Source organism: Propithecus coquereli, unplaced genomic scaffold (genome assembly GCF_000956105.1).
Source record: "Propithecus coquereli isolate 6110/MARCELLA unplaced genomic scaffold, Pcoq_1.0 Scaffold78, whole genome shotgun sequence".
NCBI classification, from domain to species: Eukaryota; Metazoa; Chordata; class Mammalia; order Primates; family Indriidae; genus Propithecus; species Propithecus coquereli.
Window position 1 is genome coordinate 1,288,049 of NW_012153951.1, and position 18,958 is coordinate 1,307,006.

At 36.2% G+C, this 18,958-nt stretch overlaps 1 protein-coding gene across 1 annotated transcript in view; it reads right to left on the reverse strand.

Annotated features, from left to right (window-relative positions):
- PIK3C2G (phosphatidylinositol-4-phosphate 3-kinase, catalytic subunit type 2 gamma) overlaps nt 1-18,958 on the reverse strand; it is a 472,569-nt gene that overhangs the window by 57,181 nt on the left and 396,430 nt on the right. The window contains exons 23-27 of the mRNA XM_012662773.1: nt 18,334-18,523; nt 17,718-17,839; nt 14,284-14,392; nt 11,215-11,240; nt 10,813-10,820 (exon numbers count right to left, since the gene is read on the reverse strand). Coding sequence (XP_012518227.1) covers nt 10,813-10,820; nt 11,215-11,240; nt 14,284-14,392; nt 17,718-17,839; nt 18,334-18,523 — 455 coding nt within the window. The remainder of the gene's footprint in view (nt 1-10,812; nt 10,821-11,214; nt 11,241-14,283; nt 14,393-17,717; nt 17,840-18,333; nt 18,524-18,958) is intronic.

Genomic DNA, 18,958 nt, shown 5'->3' on the forward strand with positions numbered 1-18,958 from the left:
GGACAATCATAAAGAAATCGACATTAACCATAAATAAATCGACATTGAACTTCAAATGAATGACTAACTGGTGAATCTGAGAATAGCTTTTCCTTAGTGAAATTGGCACACATTGTGTTGTAAGCCATTATACAACCAAAGTAGCCTTTCCCATAAGACTTTACATTATTATCTAAAGGGCGCCACTGAATAATTGATTATTTACTCTGACTGCCTATCCTGCGCTTATGCTATAGTAGCTGTCAAAGCTGCCTGATAGTCTCCACGGTCAGTCTTCTCTCTCATTCTGTGCAATGGCTCTTTCAAATCTTCCCCAGGAAACTTTAACTTCCAACTCTGACACCGTCTCTGCCACTGACTTTGTCTACACTTTAGAGAAAATAAAAGGCAGATGGAAACTCCTAAACTTCTGCTTTGAAATCTACAGGCTCACACTGCTATACTTTCTCTTTCCTTCCTGTTGTGATGGAAGAAATGTCTCTTCTCATGTGTTATAGATTGAATTGTACCCCCCCTCCAATTCATATACTGAAGTCCTAACCCCTAATACTTCAGAAGATGATCTTATTTGGGAATAGGGTCCTTGCAGATGTAATTATTAATAGTTAAGTTAGGATGAGGTCAGACTGGAGTAAGGTGACTATCTAATCCAATGTCACTGGTGTCCTCATAACATGGGCAAGTTTGGAAACAGATGCTCATAGAGGAAAGACAATGCCAAGAGACAGGGAGAAGATGGCCATCTACAAGCCAAGCAGAGAGACCTGGAATCCATCCTTCCCTCACAGCCATCAGAAGGAACCAACCTTCTAGACACCTTGATTTCATATTTTTAGCTTCCAGAAACGTGAGACAATAATTTTCTGTGGTTTCAGTCATCCAGTTTGCGGGACTTTGCTATGGCAGCCCCAGCAAACCATCCAATGCTGATGCCTTTCTCTGTGTCCTGGATCCTATTCTTTCCTCCTCAGGAACCTTGTAAAATATTCCCATCTACACTTGAGCATCTTCACCCTTTTCCTTTTCATCTTATCAGCATAAAACATGGTCAACTCTATCCGTTTTAAAAACTAGCAAACAGATGAGTCAAACCACATGAAGTATACTCACATATAAATAATATCTTGTCATTAATGCACCTTCCAAATCCTGTGTTATTTTACTCTTCCCTGACACAAAGTTATGGGAAGAATTGTCTGTACTCACACTGGTTCACTTCTTCAATTTCTGCTCACCGTGTGATAGACCACACTCAGGTTTCCACCACTAATTGTCCTCTGAAAATGTTCTTTTATAAATGTCATTTATAGCAGCCTCTCTCTTTTAATAATATCTTTTGTTTTCCAAATCCAATGGGAATTTCCTTAGTTCTTATATATCTATTCCATTTTTAGTGAAATAGTTTCTTTCCTTTGCTTTTATGATACCAGTTTCTCCCAGTTTTTTTTTTTCCATTTGTCCTGCCATCTCTTCTTAGACTTTTTTTTCAGACTCCTTTTCCTTTTGCTTATAATTTAAATTTCAGTATTCCTCACTTCTAGTCCCATGCCTCTCATTCTTCAAATGCATGCTTTCTGGGTGATGTTATCATCTTTGGCGGCATCACTAATGATGGACAAATCTAAACCTGTATCCTGGATTTGTCTCCTGAACCTTAGCCCTCTATATCAAAATACCTCTTTAGTGGATCGCTTGTCTATTCCAAAGACAATTCAAACCCAAAAGTGCACCACTAAATGCATGTTATTTCCCCTCTACTCAATTTGCTTTTTCTCATGTGCCCAGGTGAAAAATAGGGTTTATCTTCTTGGACTCTGTTCTCCTCACATAAAATTAGTTACTAAGTCCTGTGGACTATACCTTCTAAATACATTTATTCATTTCTCCCTTCCCTGTATACTGCCATCTTTCCAGCTCCAGCATCATCAATTCCCACCTGGGTTAATAGCACAGGTTCTCAGCTCTGATCATGCTACCCTTTAATCCAATCCATTCTCTATGCAATTGTCAAACTAACCTTTCAAATTGAAAATCTAATAAGTAACTGCTTAAAACCTGCAGTGGCTCGGCATTACTCTTAAGAAAAAGATCAACTGCTTAACAAGGCTTGTAAGACTGGTCTTGATAGAGATCTTGCTCATTTCCTCATCTTCATCTCTCACCATTTCTCTTCTAGTGCTTTATGCTTAACTATGCTGAATTATATTTATTTCCTCAAACGTGTCATTCTCTCATACCTTCTTGTCTTCCTACATGCTCCTTTCTCCATCTTTTTCACCCCTATTCATCCACTTGCCAAGGCTATCATTGCTCTTTTCTTTATTCTCGTTAGCCTTATTTACTCACGCCTAATCCAGTGTTTCTGTTCAATAAATACTTGTTAAAAGAAACAAACTGAGATCTGTCTTCAGATACAGAATACATTGGTGTCTAACGCAAATGTTCTTATCTAAGTAGTAGTTTATGCATCATTATCAATTACTGATTTTTATGTCTACATATTGATCTCTTGTGAACTTACTTAATAGGAATCTACCCTTACAAAATGGATCCATATTCAGGGAGCTGACCAACTCAAGTTTGTTTGTTTTTTTAATTTTGAAACCTTAAAATCCAACCTCAGACTGTGCAGAATCCGTTAAAGTAAATTTGACCTTCTTTGGCCTTTTGACAATTAGTCAATTATTTGTCTTTGGCAATATTTTGACCTCTCTACCTAATGGTTATTAAACTTCAATAGTAGGCAAGATATCTTTCCAATTAGTATCTGAAATGTCACCACTAGCTTATTATTCCCTTGTGTTTACACTGCCGTATCCTTCAAGTTCTCATTTATAATTCTGGGTGTACGTAACTAAATACTAATTTCTTATTGTAACAAGATGGTTTTCTTTCTTGAGGATAAATATGATCATTGAGATGAAGGGATAAATCAATAAAAGAGATAAAAGGGTACAAAAATTAATATTGCTGTATCTTAAAATAGTCAATTTTTAAATTTTCTTAGTCTTGACTTTACTTGTATGTATGCATCCCACAGCTTTTTAGCACGTTGCATCACTAGATAGTCTGGAGATTTATAGAAATGTTAGTGCTACAATTGCTCTCACTAATAACCTACACCAGTGTTCTCAACTAGGATTTTACTGACCTCCAAGCAGTGTCACATCATTTAGTTGTATAGGTTGTATACTGCACAACTCTAGGGATGCCATTTTTATATTGACTATGATGTACGACCATATGCAGCAGGGCTTCCCATATAAAAGTGTTGTCAGAGGTAGTAAATAAAAACAGGATGCCTGTGCAGTATTTGAGACATACTTTTACTAAAAAAATTTGTTGTTTATTGAAAATTCAAATTTAACTGGGTGGTCTGCATTATATCCAGCAACCCTAGGATAGGAGGTGTTTGGAAAGTGTGTGGCCATACTTTTGGTACAACTGGCAATTAAGGCCACTTATCCTAAATATCTCTAAATACCTAGAAGATTCTTACATTATGAAGAATGTTGCTTTTCCGCTTAACTTCCGAAATGGTTATAGTTTCCCAAGTAAAAACTCTGAATTTAACTACTTCATCCTAGAAATGAGAAAACTGAACACCAGAGAGAATAGGGGGTGGACTAATTGGAATCAACACACAAAAAAGACTGGAACAGTGTGGTCAGTAAGCCCATGCTCCCTTATGTGGCCACTGCAAATGGCCTATAAAAGTGAAGAGTGCAGATGTGGGACAGGTGGGAGGCAGCTTTGTGGGGGTCCTACAACATGCTAGTCTTCTATGTGAGCTTAAAGCTAGTGTGACCTAGGCATGAATTTTAAGCAGACAAGCATCATGATCACATTTGTTTGAAGGAAAGATGACAATGCAACATTGCGAAAAAAAGGATAGCAATAAGCCCTGGAGAATGTCATCAGCAAAATTCCTTATATGCTCCACATGTTGTATTCCCTGAGCATCCATTCCGCATCCCTGTTAAGTCTCTGGAATGACAGTTGTGCTCCCTACCATTCCCTTCAGAACCCTAGTCCCAGAGAGAAAGAACGGCGAGGTCGGTATTCCCCTTGCATTTCCTTGCTCCTCTAACCTCTACTCTTTTCTTCCTTCATGAAAATGCCCTGCTTTGGATGTCATGTCTCCTGACTATACTGCCCTCTACGCCTTATTGCTGCACTTGCCTACTGGATCTCTTGGTTGCTTTCTCTAATAGTACTCTTGTCATAATCCACACTTATTTTAATATTCACACAAATCCTCCTTCTGTATCCTAGATTCTTTGTTCTTGAGCTCCTCTCCTCCAATGATCTTGTCCCACATCCTAATCAGTATTCACTTCTGTTTCCTTGATCTTGTCTTGACTAGTACGTAAAGCCCTTCCATTGTCTTGATTTCTAGGCTCCCAGTCTGCAACTCCCACCTTGCTCCTTTCCAGCTCGCTTCCTGCAGTTATACGACTCAAAAAATACGATGGTGTGAAGATCATTTGATTGGTCCTAACCTCTGTTATGTTTTCATGTCCCTCTATAAATTTGGTTTCCATGGTCCATATTTATAATAACTCCCCTGCATACACTTTTTTAACTCCTTTGACCTCTCTCCCTTTATTTTATTGTTCGCTTGGTGAAAAACCCAACTCAGGCTATTTTTTGCCAACTCTGCAACTGCAACAGTCCTGTATGTTGCTGGAGGAAAGCACCCAAGAATGTTCACCGATCTCACTGTAACCTCCTGCCTACTACCCTCAAGCAGGTCTTCAGGATTTTCCGGCAATTTAAAAAAATATCATTAGTCCATTTACTCTTCCACTCACCAATAGGACTATTTCATTCCTTATCCTCACTTCTCCAAACTCCAACACCCTCTTCCCCTCTTTCATTCTGCCCATGGCTGGTCTTCTTGATGGAAAAAATAGAAACAGAAAAGAATTTCCACAAGCTCCCACCAACACATCTACCATCTTAGCTCACCTCTGCCCTCTCCTCTGTTTCATGAATGGACTGTCTGTGTTTTAATTTGAGGCTGATTTGGGTGTTAGATCTCATACCCTCTTCTCTACTTAAGATCGTCACTCTGGTCTGGCAGAGTTCTCATGTCTCTCTTGCAACATCAACTTTTGCTTCTTTTTATCAGCATACAAATATGCTATAATTTAATAGCTGGGACTACAGGCATGCGCCACCATGCCTGGCTAATTTTTTCTATATATTTTTAGTTGTTCGATTAATTTCTTTCTATTTTTAGTAGAGACGGGGTCTTGCTCTTGCTCAGGCTGATCTCGAACTCCTGAGCTCAAACAATCCACCAGCCTCGGCCTCCCAGAGTGCTAGGATTATAGGCGTGAGCCACCGCACCCGGCCAATTCTCAATTTTTGATCATCAGTAACATTTGACACAGCTAATCATTCCTTCTTTGAAATATTTTTTTCTCTTGGATTCCAGGCACTACATTCTTCTGGCATCCAACTGATTGCTCCTTCTCAGTCTCCTTTATTGATTCTCTCTTATTCCTGCAAACATTAAAATTGATGTCTTGCCTGGTCTAGTCTTCAGCCCACTTCTCTTTTATATTCACATTCTCACCCTAAGTAATCTCATCCTGTCTCATGGCTTTGGTAATCAATTAGTGGCCAACAACCCCAATATGAATATGTCCAGTCTAATTTTCCCATGAACTCTAGATAGATGTATCTAATTTTCCACTTGACAGGTTGGGAAGTCTTATAGATAACTCAAACTTATTGTGTTTAGATTCAAACTCCCGACTGCCCCATTCTGCATGGCTTCTCCCACCATTTCCCTATCACGGTAAATGTTCAGATAATGCAAGCTCATATGTCCATGAAGGTGCATTAGTGGCTGGCAATCATCCTGAGTGGTGGTGCCCTAACAGTCGTTAAATATTTGGCACATTCCTTCTATGTAGAACATTATATATTTGGTGAATAAATTAAGGGATAGTTAGAATTTGTCTTGGAAAATCTAAAGTTACTGGCCTTTGATATCGATGACTCAGGTAAACAAATTAGGCTAAATGAAATGATCTATGAGGTTATATCTATTTTTTCTTTGCTAGAGTAGATGTTTACCTAACTGATATGGGATTTTTAATGTCTAATAATGTCTCTTCAATTAAAAAATGCAGTCAATAAAGAACAAATTTGAAAGCCAAATGAATAATTTTAAATTAAAATCTGCGTAAGTTTATATTTTATTAAGTCCAGAGTTCTTATTAATATTTTGTTTGTCAATTATATTAAGTCATTTGCAATTTAATATGATTGATTTTTTGAGAGAGTTGATCAATTCAAAATTACTTAGAACCTGAGAGTTTTCCCTACATCATATGAACATATTCTTGTTATCAAAGACTACAGAGAGTTAAAGTACTTTCAAAGACCAGAAGTAATGTAATATAATACTGAGATCAATTTTTTCTAAATAGCATATTAAGTGTTCCCATTTATTAACTGGCCAGCCAACATCTAGAATTGGCTGCAAGATTTAGTTTTAGTGAATTAAAACAATAAGCTAAATCTCTCTCTCTCTCAAATACCATGAAGTGATATAAAAATATGAATTTAAAAATGAATTCCCATGGAAGTTTTAAATCAAAGTTGAACAGTAATTGTATTTTATTGTCTTTTCCATAAAGCAGCTTGTCAGAATGTCCAGTCTTTAATGTATTTCAACCCACTATATTCATATTAGAGCTACATGGAAGAATGACACCATGAAGAATAGTGAACTTCTAAAGCATCTTCTGTAATTCCAGTTGGAAAATGTCATCAGCATTTTACCAGACTGTGTAAAGTAATCTTGGTTTTACTGATGGTACACATATGACATTTATCCTGCCTGCAATGTAATCTCAGCTAGCTCCAACTAAGAAAAGAGCAATGTAGTGACAAATGTAGTAATTAACATCTGGGTTTAGCGAGCAGGGAACAAGAAACATATGTTCACTATTAAGATAGGATTTATCCATTGGATTTATTTTGACATTTGATTTCTGCTTTAAAAAAATAACATTGCTTAAACCTTAAGAGAGATCATTCCTTATTTTAAGGGACTTTCATTAATGAGCAACAATACTGGGAAGAGCTAAAATCACAATGAATATGGCTTTAAAAATTTTGAAAACAACAGCTGTCTGCATATCTCAGCAAAATTCAAATATGGATGCACATTTGTTTAGGTGCTGCTATCATTTGCTATGACTTTTATACTCTTATTACTCTTTTTAAAGATCTTATTTAGTTTATAACACAACTCCACCAAAATTTAAAGAAGCAAAAGGAGCCTTGTTAGCACCACTATCATTTGCTTGAATGAAACTAAAAACACTGAAAGAAGAAAGTTTACGTTAGTTCTGAGGAAGTGAAGTTAAACAAACAAAAGCCAGGTGGATAGGGGACAAGGATGTCTAAACTGATCTACCTCATTAGAAGAGCTACTGGGATAGTGTATAATTGTGGTCTTCATTTACATCCATTTTCTATTATCAACAGTGTGTGTGTGTGTGTATGTGTGTATGTGTATGTGCGAGAGAGAGAGACAGAGACAGAGAGACAGAGAGCTGGAGAGATCTCAGAGATTCACAGGCATTCCTCCACTTGGCCTGCTCTTACATCTTTAGACTAAATGCTCACAGACCTCTAGCCCATCTAACTTAACTGATTCTGGACTTTAAAGGAGCCTCTTTATCTTATTCCCTTGACAAAGAGCAAGACTGCTTACCATAAAGAATGACCCTCGAAGGGCACATATAATATTAATATTTGATTTTAGCAAGTTAAGGTTGTCCAATTTTATATTCAAGCTGCATTTTCTACTTCCTTTTCTCCTCTTTTTCCACTTACTGCCATATATTATTCATGTCATGTCTATATTTATCACCCTATTGTAAATCATTGAGAATAAAGTGTATATCGTTTTATTTTAATCTCTCTGATTTCTTCTCTACAACCAATTTAAAGCTCTTAATCTAGAGTGTTACTCATAGTAAGTGCTCAGTAAAAATTTAAAACCTTTAAAAAGTTATGTACAGTGATGTAAAATTTTTAAATAGTTATAAATAAATATACCATATAACTAAAAACAGAATGTGGGTTTTAGTGTATAGGGATAATAGGATTATCTCTGCTTTTTCTATACTGCCATATGACAAGCAACTATGAAAGAAGAAAAATATTTTTAGAAGGACTTTTCTAGAATCAGAGATGAAGATTATCTTATTACAGAAATATTCAACACAAATAGTATAGATTCACTTTAAATCTCTTGTTTTATTAGGAAGAGGAAAGAAAACTTGTGAATGTATAAAAACATCTTTTAAGCAGTTCATATCATGTAAAATAATAAAAATATTTATGGCGCATAGACTTTATGATTGCAATGTTTATGTAGATAGCTGTGTTAATACACATGAGGAAACGGGGCTACAACAACAATACAAAACTTTAAAAATCTCAAAATAACATGATTTACTTTGGAATTATTTATGTGATTCTTAGGCCAATAATGCTTTGTTTAATCTTAAAATTATTTTTCATTTCCTGAAATGATATAAACAAATTGGTTCAGAGAAGTGTCCACAAACATCTGGAGATGCATAAAGCTTTCATGACTAACCCATTTGAAGCAAATTAAAAATTGACCACATTGTGCATCACAGAAGACCTGAGTTGTTAGTCAGGACACACAGCTTATTAATGCTGATTGACGTCTGATAACATCACCATTGCTCTACCACGATTTAACTCATATACTGAGTATTGTCTCAAAGCCTATAAAATTCCTCTGGAATAAGGGAAAGAAAAACTCAACAAGTGAAGTTACAAAAGTCTTTGTGAGTCCACTGCATATCAACATAGAAAGAATACAGACAAGGACTGTAAGTCCCTTTGTGGCAGCGTCCATGTCTGATTCGGCTTTCTGCTTTCTAGAATAGAGTTTCCCAAACCTGGCTGAGCATCTGTATCACTTGGGTTATTCAGAAAAACAACAGAGATACCTACACATTCCTTTCTACCTTTAGAACCAGCATCTTTTTTTTTTTTTAAAGCAAAGAAATCATGTATTTATTTGACAACCGCAACAATAATTGAGTAAACACTCATTTTATTCATAAAACTATGTATACATTATACAAAAACCTTGGGTTCCATTCAATTGATTTAATCCAACAAGTATTTCCCAGTCTTCTATATGCTTATTCCATGCAGGGTGTTAATCAGAGTATGGAGGAATATAAACTGGTCTTTGTCATCAAGACTCAAAATCTATGCAAGAAGGTAAGGTGAGAGAGTAGTATGAGATTAAATAATCGGGTGCCAAGTTACACTTTTAAAAGATCCCAAATCTATGGTACAGACACTAAATATTAGGCATAGTTAGCTAAGCAATAAAGAGTAGGTGCTGGCTAGAGCTACCTGGCACACTTCAAAAACTTTTCAGAGACAATATCCAGTTGGCAGCAAAGAAAGATGCATGCTGCCACCCAAGTGATGACTAAATTAAGCTCTACTTTCTTCTTAGAATCTAACATTTTGTAATTACTTTTAATTCACTCCAAACCAACAGGACAGCTTTGAATTTGAATATCATCAGCAGAAAATGTTTGCTCTTGCTAAGACACATCCTCATCCCTACCAGTTGGAAGGTAAAAACAGCCCTCAAACTTCAGCTGCCAGCGTTAGCCAAGGGAGGCCAAGAGGGGCAAGCAGGGGTGGAAATGGCTCAGGATGTGGCCTCTGAACATACTTTCTAACCCCCCGCTCCCCAGCTTGTTCTGAAACCACTGATCACTAGGTGCTATTTTGGCACCCCTAGACAGAGAGTACACAATGTAAGCAATCAATAAACATTTGTTGAATGACTGAGACATTAGTTTTGAAAGTGGCAGCTAATATGCCAGTGCTCTCCAGTGCTTACATTTAATTTTTGTTTATTTGGAGTCTATTCATACAGTACTACTTTACTTATTTTGGAGTAGAGAAAGGGCAACTAATAAATGAGAGGTACGTTGTATATCTCAGGAAGGTATCGTACCCTAAATAATCACTGCAAAATCAACTGAGCTAATTGTCAGGGTGATACTTTTGGAGGAAAGTACATTTATAATTTCGGCTTCTTTGAGTGTGAGACTATTATGTGGCAAGGTGGGATTTCCCTCCTTTAAACTCCAGTGTTGGAAGGTGGATGAAATATTCTCCCTTGATGTATTTTTAGGATCTGTGATTTCATAATAGTATTTCACGTTTGATGGTATAAATGCCTTTTCCTTTTTCTTCTCCCTTCTTTGTTCTTTTTGCACTGTAACCCTAGACTTGAATTCAATCTGAGTTAAAAACAAGGTGGTACCTGAAATTTCTTGAGCCTTTCTTTCCCTAAATACTGACCAATAGAGACTAAAAGCAACACAAAACAAAATAAAAACATCTCTCCTCGGGGCCTCTACAGTAGTACTTTCATTTAGCACATTCGCAAATGTGGATGTGATGTAAACTGCAAACTGTGTGTTTGGTGGTTTTGTTCGTATGTCCCTACGCAGCAATGCGTGTGATGGGCAGCAACATTCATTAAGCCTCGTTGTGCTAAACTTCTCCTTTGCAAGCCTTCCTTACCTCTGCGTGCCTGGCTCCTTTGCCTTCTGCCCTCATGACAGCCCTCTGCTAACACTTCTGTGTTAATGCATCCTGTGAGCTCTCTCAGCACACACATGTAGGAGTTTCCTATTGAAACCCTGCTGCCGAATGAAGACGGACCCCAACATTCACCCTCTTCTCATCAGACCCAGAAATCAGAACCTTCTGTACTTTGCACTTACTTGCTTCAGTTACTGGATAAGTATTGGCATCAAACAGTTTTAGTATTATCGATAAGAGAGCCCTCAGCATGTAAAGATGACAATCTCTCCACAATGCCTTCAGCCCTTTTTTATTTTTACAGATAACTGCCATATCCACAGCCCTCGACTACAGTGTAAGTGAAAAGACATGACCTTCAGAGCATGTCAGAGTCAGTAAGGGACATTAAGATGTCAGCATTCCATGTTCTTCTTTAACATGTAGAAATCACTTGGAGTCCAACGGAATGAATTAAGTTGTCTTGATCCTTTGTAGGGCAGAAGCCTCTGTCATAATTCAATTTCCAATACCGATAGATTGAGACAGAAGACCAAATATCATAAAAAATGTTGCACAATTTACATTGAGAATGCAAGTACAATATCTTGCTTTCCTCTTGTTTAGCTTTCCTAATATCTAACACTGTTTTCAACAATTATGTCTTTGTTTCCTCCAACTACTGACATTATTATGCCCTAAGTTTCCCTATCACACTATACTATTCTCATGGTGAGCACAGACTGTTAATTTTTTTTGTCTTTGCTCATAACAGACACATTGCAAATGTGATTTGCAAGAGCTGAGTGATCTTTCTGGAGGCACAAGCATGACTGGGTGCACTATTACCGCTCATCCTTTCTGCCCGGGGCGAGGCAGCGTTCCTGACTTGGCACTAGGCAGCCAGTGGAGCCTGCCCCTGAGCTGGCAATGGGCAGGACTCCCAAGATCATTCTCTTCTAAGCTGGAGGTCTCTGTCCTGAATTTCATATGGGATTATATATTGGAATGAGGGAAATTATTGAAACTACTATTAATATTTATTTTGCAGTATTATCCAAAATTTTTTCTAAATTTTCTATTTTCCTACAAGTTATAAATTTTTATCACTATTTGTATAGTAGTTTATGTATCAAACACAAATAAATAAATTATATATTTTGGAAGCATGAGCTATTTAAAAAAAACTTAATAAGATATAAGAATAAACGAGTTTAGAGACCACTGCTAAACACTTCTCAGGCGCAATCTTTCAATCCCTTAAGTTTCAGACAGCAACATAAATCTTATCATAAGCTGATACATGCTAATGATTCTGTCATCATTCATTTATTCATTAAAAAGTATTTAGTAAACATTGATAAGAGTTACTAATCGCGCTAGGCATGAGGCAAAAATAGAAAAGCATATAGTCATTCAGTTCTTTAAGTTTCCAAATAGGAGAAAGCGTGTAACCATGATGTTTTGGTTTTACAGCTCCGTTTGTCCAGCAGGAGTTTTCTCGATTCTATTTACCAACTGATACTTGCCCTTTAATATCAACTTGAATGCCAGACCCTCTAGGATGCCTTCTCTAACGCACTTGGAACGGAGTTAAGTATACCTCCTTAAGTGTTCAGGCACTTGTCCTTTGATACAAAGCAGCATCTCCCGCTGAGAGTCTACCAGCCTCGAGATAATATTACAGTACAATGTTCTTGAGTCCATATTTGCTAAGAATCGATAATCTAGTAGGATACTTGAGTACCTGCTATATTAGAGGCCAAATGACTGAGCATGTCCAAACTGAAAAATAAATGGAAAGATTTTTATAGTTTGAGATAGTTCTCAAACATTAGTGTGCATCAAAATCTTCTGGAGGGCTTGTTAACACACAGATTGCTGTGTCCCAGCCTCAGAGTTTCTGATTTGGTAGACCTAGGATTGGGCTATTAACTTATATTCTTATGAGTTTCAAGATGAGGTTTTCCCAGCACAGTACAGGAATTTGAGAACCACTTGTCTTAGTAACCGGTGAAGGGGATATAAAACTTTCACCACTTGCTCCCTACTATGCACAATCCAATGCAGTCATTATTGACAACTCAGTTTTCTCTAGTGGTCCTTAGGACACTTAGTACCGGAATTGTGGAATTTTCTTCTTTAATTGGGTCTATTTGTCATCAAACCACAATATTACCCAACTAGGAGACACAGCAAAAGGCCAACATACTGAACCAGTAAGTGTATTTTATAATTAGAAGGCGATTTTTAACATATGTATATTATATTTTTTAATAAGTTTTCCTGATATGTACTGATTCAATCTATTACATGGTATTTAATTAAAGAAATTCAAACTATGACTGGAGAAATAATCTCGTCAAAAGCCTTCTGCAAGATCCAAGTGGAGAGGAAAGGTTGTTAAATTGACAGCTGAGAAAAATAGAGCTCTTTGTCCTTTTAGTAAGTTCTAGTCATGGGGTTAGTTGTTGTCTTACTGTTACAATGTCTGTAATTCACTTTGAAATATGTCGGCATGTACGGCATGATATTTTTTATATATATATATACACACACACACACACACACACACACACACACCCCTTCTTGGTTCTGTTTCTCTGGAGAACGCTGACTAACACAACTCTCTAAGGCTTAGCTTTAGTTGTTAATGACTTGGCTTGGCCTCCAAACTCTTACCTCCCAAGAATGCAGAGATCCATCAGAATTGTGTCCTTGCATTTTCTCTTACATCCTTGTGATAGGTAGAGTGAGGCCCCCCCCACCTCCCTCAAAGATTTTCTAATCCCTGGAAACTGTGAATATGTTACCTTACACAGCAAAGGAGACTTTATAGATAAAATTAAATTAAGAATCTTGAGATGGTGAGATTATCCTGGATGATCCAGGAGGGCCCAAGGTAATCACTAGGGCCTTTCTGAGAGCAAGGCTGGAGGGTCAGAGTTAGAGCCAGAGAAGATGGGACGACAGAAGCGAGGTCAGAGTGTGCTACTGCATTGCTGGAAGGGAGCCACAGGCCAAGGAACGCAGGCAGCCTCTGTAAGTCAAAAAGGTTTCAGAAAGAACCAGCCCACCAACACTTTGCTTTCTGTCCTGTAAGACCCATTTTCAGACTTCTGTATTCCAGATTGAAAGAAAATAGATTTGTGCTGTTTTAAGCCACTGAGTGTGTGGTAATTTGTCACAGCAGCAATAAACAGATTTAGATTTTTTAAAACACAATTTCTTTCTGTTTTTTCTCACTCATGACCTTCTCTATACTGTTTGGTTCTACTTGAGACACTTCCCAGGCCACCTCTATTAAATCTACTCAGAGTTAAAGGCCTAGCTTAGATGTTCTCTTCTCCCTGAACCCTTCTTCTTATCGTAGTTGGAGGTGATTCTTACCCCTCTAAACTCTAGAGCGTCTGGTAGCACTGATAGTCCACTTATCACGTATCATTTCTTTGACCTTATTTGAGGCTGAGGTTCTATACCTCTTTTGCTGCTCTGCAGTTCCCAGTTCATGGATTTTACACATACTAGGCATACATATTCATTGAATGAATGAACCGAAGAATGTTACCATAAAATAGTCTTAAATACGCCCAGTAGTAATATATAAAATAGTTGATATCTCATGTAAAAATATAAAAATAAATTGTAACATACGTTTGCAACTTCATATGATCCATTTAATAACTGTTCCATGTAATGATTTAGATCTCTGAATCTTTTGTGATCTGAATTTGTAAATGGTAAGTGCCACCAGTGAGGAAACCTGTTTTAAAAGAAAAAAGTATGCCTTCATTAGTTTGAAAATTGGCCTCAGTATCTTAGCATTGTTCATGAAGTTATAGCTATATTAGGTGGAAGTTGCCAATGGAAACATTTGAACACATTTGAAAACATGAATCAGATAGTCTACGAGTTTCATTAACATGGCTGTGGTCACTGGTGCTATTTTAACTGTCATTAATATTAATACTAATTTAATTTAACATATTAAATTAATTTATATGTCCCTTCTTACTGTATTTATGGCAGACCACACATTTTGTCCTTTAAATACATGTGGGGGTTTAATACTTTCAGAAGTTAATGATTCATAATTTAAAAAAAAATTCATATTACATTGTTTCTTCTGGGTTCACTAGAGACATTGTTACACTAACTAAATTAAATATTTTATGAAGTGACATATGCTTCCATCTGGTCTTAGTCTTTTGGAACAAAGTGACACTTTCCCCAAGAGTCTGACTTGCAGAATTTCCTCTGCATTATCTGATGGTTCGTCTTCATGAACTGAACTTGATTAAGACCAGTTATTAGGTAAGATGACCTGCTAAGGGGTAGCATTTGGCAACACATTTTACTATTTAAATATATCTTTTTAGAAACTACCTAGCAGCTTCCTCTGACTGCAGTCTTACTACTGCCTTATCCCCATGTCTGCTTCTTTGGCAGAGACCAAGGATGGCTACCATTTTTCCAGGGGAAATAAATGAGAGGATAGGGAAGGGCTGTCAGCAAACACACAGAAGAATGTGACAATTTCATGCCCACCCCACTCACTGGTTCCTGCTAGAAATGTCAGGGAAGTCCAAAATTCTATGTGCGTATATTTAACTAATTAACGTTTTATTTTTTAAAAAATTTCTTGCAGCTGTAAGACTTAAAGTACTAAAAGATTTAGTTATTGTGAAAATGAATACCAATACACAATTAATAAAAAATATCACATAGAATATACATATTTAAATATATATGTATAGTAACTTTTGGGGGGAAATGAATTTGATAAATGATGTATTAGGCTGGTTTGAAATATTAATTCATATATCTGTGTTTGAATTTCCCTTATTTCTAGAATAAAACAGAACTTATCATCAATTCTATTCCTTTGTTAATGTTTTTATGGATATATGTACTAAAACATCTTATGTATAAATAAGTAAATGAAATTTGAGGAATTTTGCTATAGTTTAATTGTTTGAAGTTTTTTGAATTATATGCTAAATATAACACAGCAATCAGTTATAGAAAATTCTATTTTATGATCTTTTATCTGACAATGCCATTGTGCCCTCACTCCATTTTGTTCAAAATGAAGATTATAAAACACTGGACTTGCAAATAGATTTGATACTCTGCCTATTAATTTATTTTCTCAATACCAACACCAATATTTTGGTTTGTCCCTTTGTCTGGGAGAAGAGCCATGGTGAAAGCAGAAGAGGGAAAGGAAGTCAACTCTCCTCAAGCAGACTAATTTTTAAAAAGATTATTAATTTTAAGTGATATTTTCATGTCTGTGTACTCTTGGATGGTACCTGGAAGTGCCAATAGTCCGATTCGAAGACCCCTGTTACATGCTAGGACTAATTAGAATTTTATTCTTCATGAGTCTGACTTTCTGATCATGCTTTCCAGGTCGGATTTACATAACTCTCACAGGGCTTCTCTCAGTAAATTCAGGAGTCAGAGGAAATCTTGCCCTCATCCTTCCTGTATCTGCATCGTCGTAAGCCTTGGCCACTTTGGGAGTATGAGGATACAAATAGGGTTCAGGGCGCATAGGACTAAATGTTCCTCGCCTCCACAGATTGCTTACGTAGTTTGAAAATCAATTTAGGTACCATTACCAGGCAGCAGTTGTTAGCAAAGCGGAATCCTAATGAAAGCTGAAATTGAGAAGAGACCTGTGGGGAGAGATTATTGGCACTTTTAAAGTTTTACAAGTTATATTGATACGTATTGCAGAGGTACAGTGAAGAACGGAGACATTTTTAAAACAAAAAAGGACAGCCATTAAACAAGGATTAACTTAGACTTCTAAATTATTAATTAGTAGGGTATGACGGCAAACACTGATGTTGCATTCAGGATATGCAGCCAAACTTTGAATTTTTTTGCCTCTGCCTTTTTTCTCAGTTATTCTATCAGATGTTTTTTGATAATTCTTAAACCTGATGTTACTTGTAAATGTTTCCAGAATGACTTTATCTCTTTCTCAGTCTCTTGAACATGCTCTCACTGCAATAACTCGAATCTCTTGACTTCCCGATGTTTAGAGTGTCTGTATTTTGAAATATCTATGACATCTGCCAATACAGCTTTTTTTCATGAATGTGAACTACTCAGTTTTCAATACTGCACAATATCTCCTCATCTCTTGATAGCGTTGTTTATATTTATACTTTGGAAGGTGACTAAACCTGAATGCCAAGTACAAACCCACATGTACAAAGTATGTCAGGTAAAGTATGAACACTTACATTGCAAAAGGACCATTTACTTAACAAAAATCCCACTGTACATAAAATAACATTAGATTTATCTAAGGGCAATATCATAATTTCTGGAAAGCTCACCTTTTTAAAGTGAAGATACATCTTTGTTATAAACTGAAGTCTATGATCTAAATTTGACTGGTTGTAAGTGATGAATTTGAGAAGGTTTATTTGAACAGTAGTTAATTTTATGATATTTGTTGTTTGCTTATGTTTAACAGTTTTTCCATTATAACATGAATGGAAACCACAATTTTCAAGATGGGTTTAAAATGAACATAATAACAAATTAAATTTGATAATACAGGTTTATAATAATTTAAAAGTCAATAATTAATGACAGCAAAAGCAAGTTATTAATATACTAGTTGACATTAATGCATTTGAATTTTTTTTTGGTCCAGAAACTCAATAGATGAGAGTTCTTTATAACAAGTATTTGTTGAAAGAGTAGATATATCCAATTTTGTTCTGCATTTTCAATTTCAATTGTATTGTTATAGAAAAAAACTAAGAGAATTCAAATAAGACAATTTCCCCAATAATTGGTAAAAAATGAAATAGCTTTTGAATTTTTCTGTCTACAAAATCAATGGCTGGAAGTAAAAAGAAAATTGCAAACCTTGTTCTGTTTTATGAGACAAAAGATCCTTTGCTCTGAGAGCAATGCAGACTCTCTGCCGGGATAGATTCAGTGGCACTGGAGTCAGAATACTGTGTTGCTCACAAATAGAAAATCCCATAACCATAATTTTTCCTTTTGCTCAAGGACAAGTACTGAAGGCAAAACAATGTGAAAGGACAATGCCTTACTCTGGGAGAGCCAATGATGGAAACTGCTTCTGAAGTTGGCTGTGAAGTTTTGAAAACTGGTCAAATGATTTTTCTGTCAGGCTCGTTTCATTGTCACTGTGTGTCACCTGGATCAGATACAGCTGCAGAAAGCAAATAGACAAAAATCAAAAGACAGCAATGTCAACGTGTAATACATTGTAAAATCTGATTTCATGGAAACTCTACAAAGCAAGAACCTTTTTGCAGGAAAATTAGCACTAAAGCTAAGAGATGCAATTTGTAGAGGCAAAATTACCTGTAAACACAATCTACAAAGATATCATAATCTTATGTGCTGAAAATAGACTGCCTAATTTCTGCTGTTCTTTTCTTGTGGACACTTTAATTAGCTCTTAATTTATCTTCCACCACAGGGCAGGAACTGTTCTCTTTGATGGTTCTCTACTAATAGCTCTTGCTGTTATGATTTTTCCTTAGAACGTTCTCTTAATGGCACTTCTGCTTCAAGTGTAACCGATTTTTCATTTGCATAGTAAAAAAATCATGCTATAGGAAAAAATATGTAGCATAGTGAAGGGAAGTCTGAGGTGAAGTCAAATAATATTTAAGTCAAGGTGACAGATTTTAGACTTACATTGCTGGGTTTCTTGCTGAACCCTAAAATTGTTGCTCTTTGAATTGACCTGGTTGTCCTGAGCAAACAGGATTCCTGGGGAAAAATCTGGGAAGTAGATTTGGCAGGGCTTGTGGCTGACATTTGTGCAAGTGTGTGGATCAAGTTATTCAATTTAACAGGGAAACACTCCAGACTTTCCTTTATTTTCCTAGAGAAATGACAAAGAAAAGATAGTGAGTAACATTCCCTTGCATCGGATCATTTCATTTATGATCTATTTCCTTGTGTTTGTTAATTGTGGGGGGAAAAGCCAACATCTATGTATGTTGATTTGGAGTCCAGCTATTAAATGTTATTTATATAAACTTCAAGTTCACATCTGGAATTGTTAGCAAATATACCAGAAAGTCTTGTGATGAAATATAAAACTAATTGCAATATTGTGTTTTTACTTTTTTTTAGGTTTGTTTTATTTTGTTGTCTATTTTTCGGGATTATTTTTTCTATGAAATTCTAGTTTATAGTTATTTAAAATATTTAGGCAATTCCAGAATTTAAATCTACAAAATAATGTATATTTAAAGAAGCCTAGCAGCTATTCCCATACTCTCTGCCCTATTTCCTTCCTTCTGTATTTCAACAG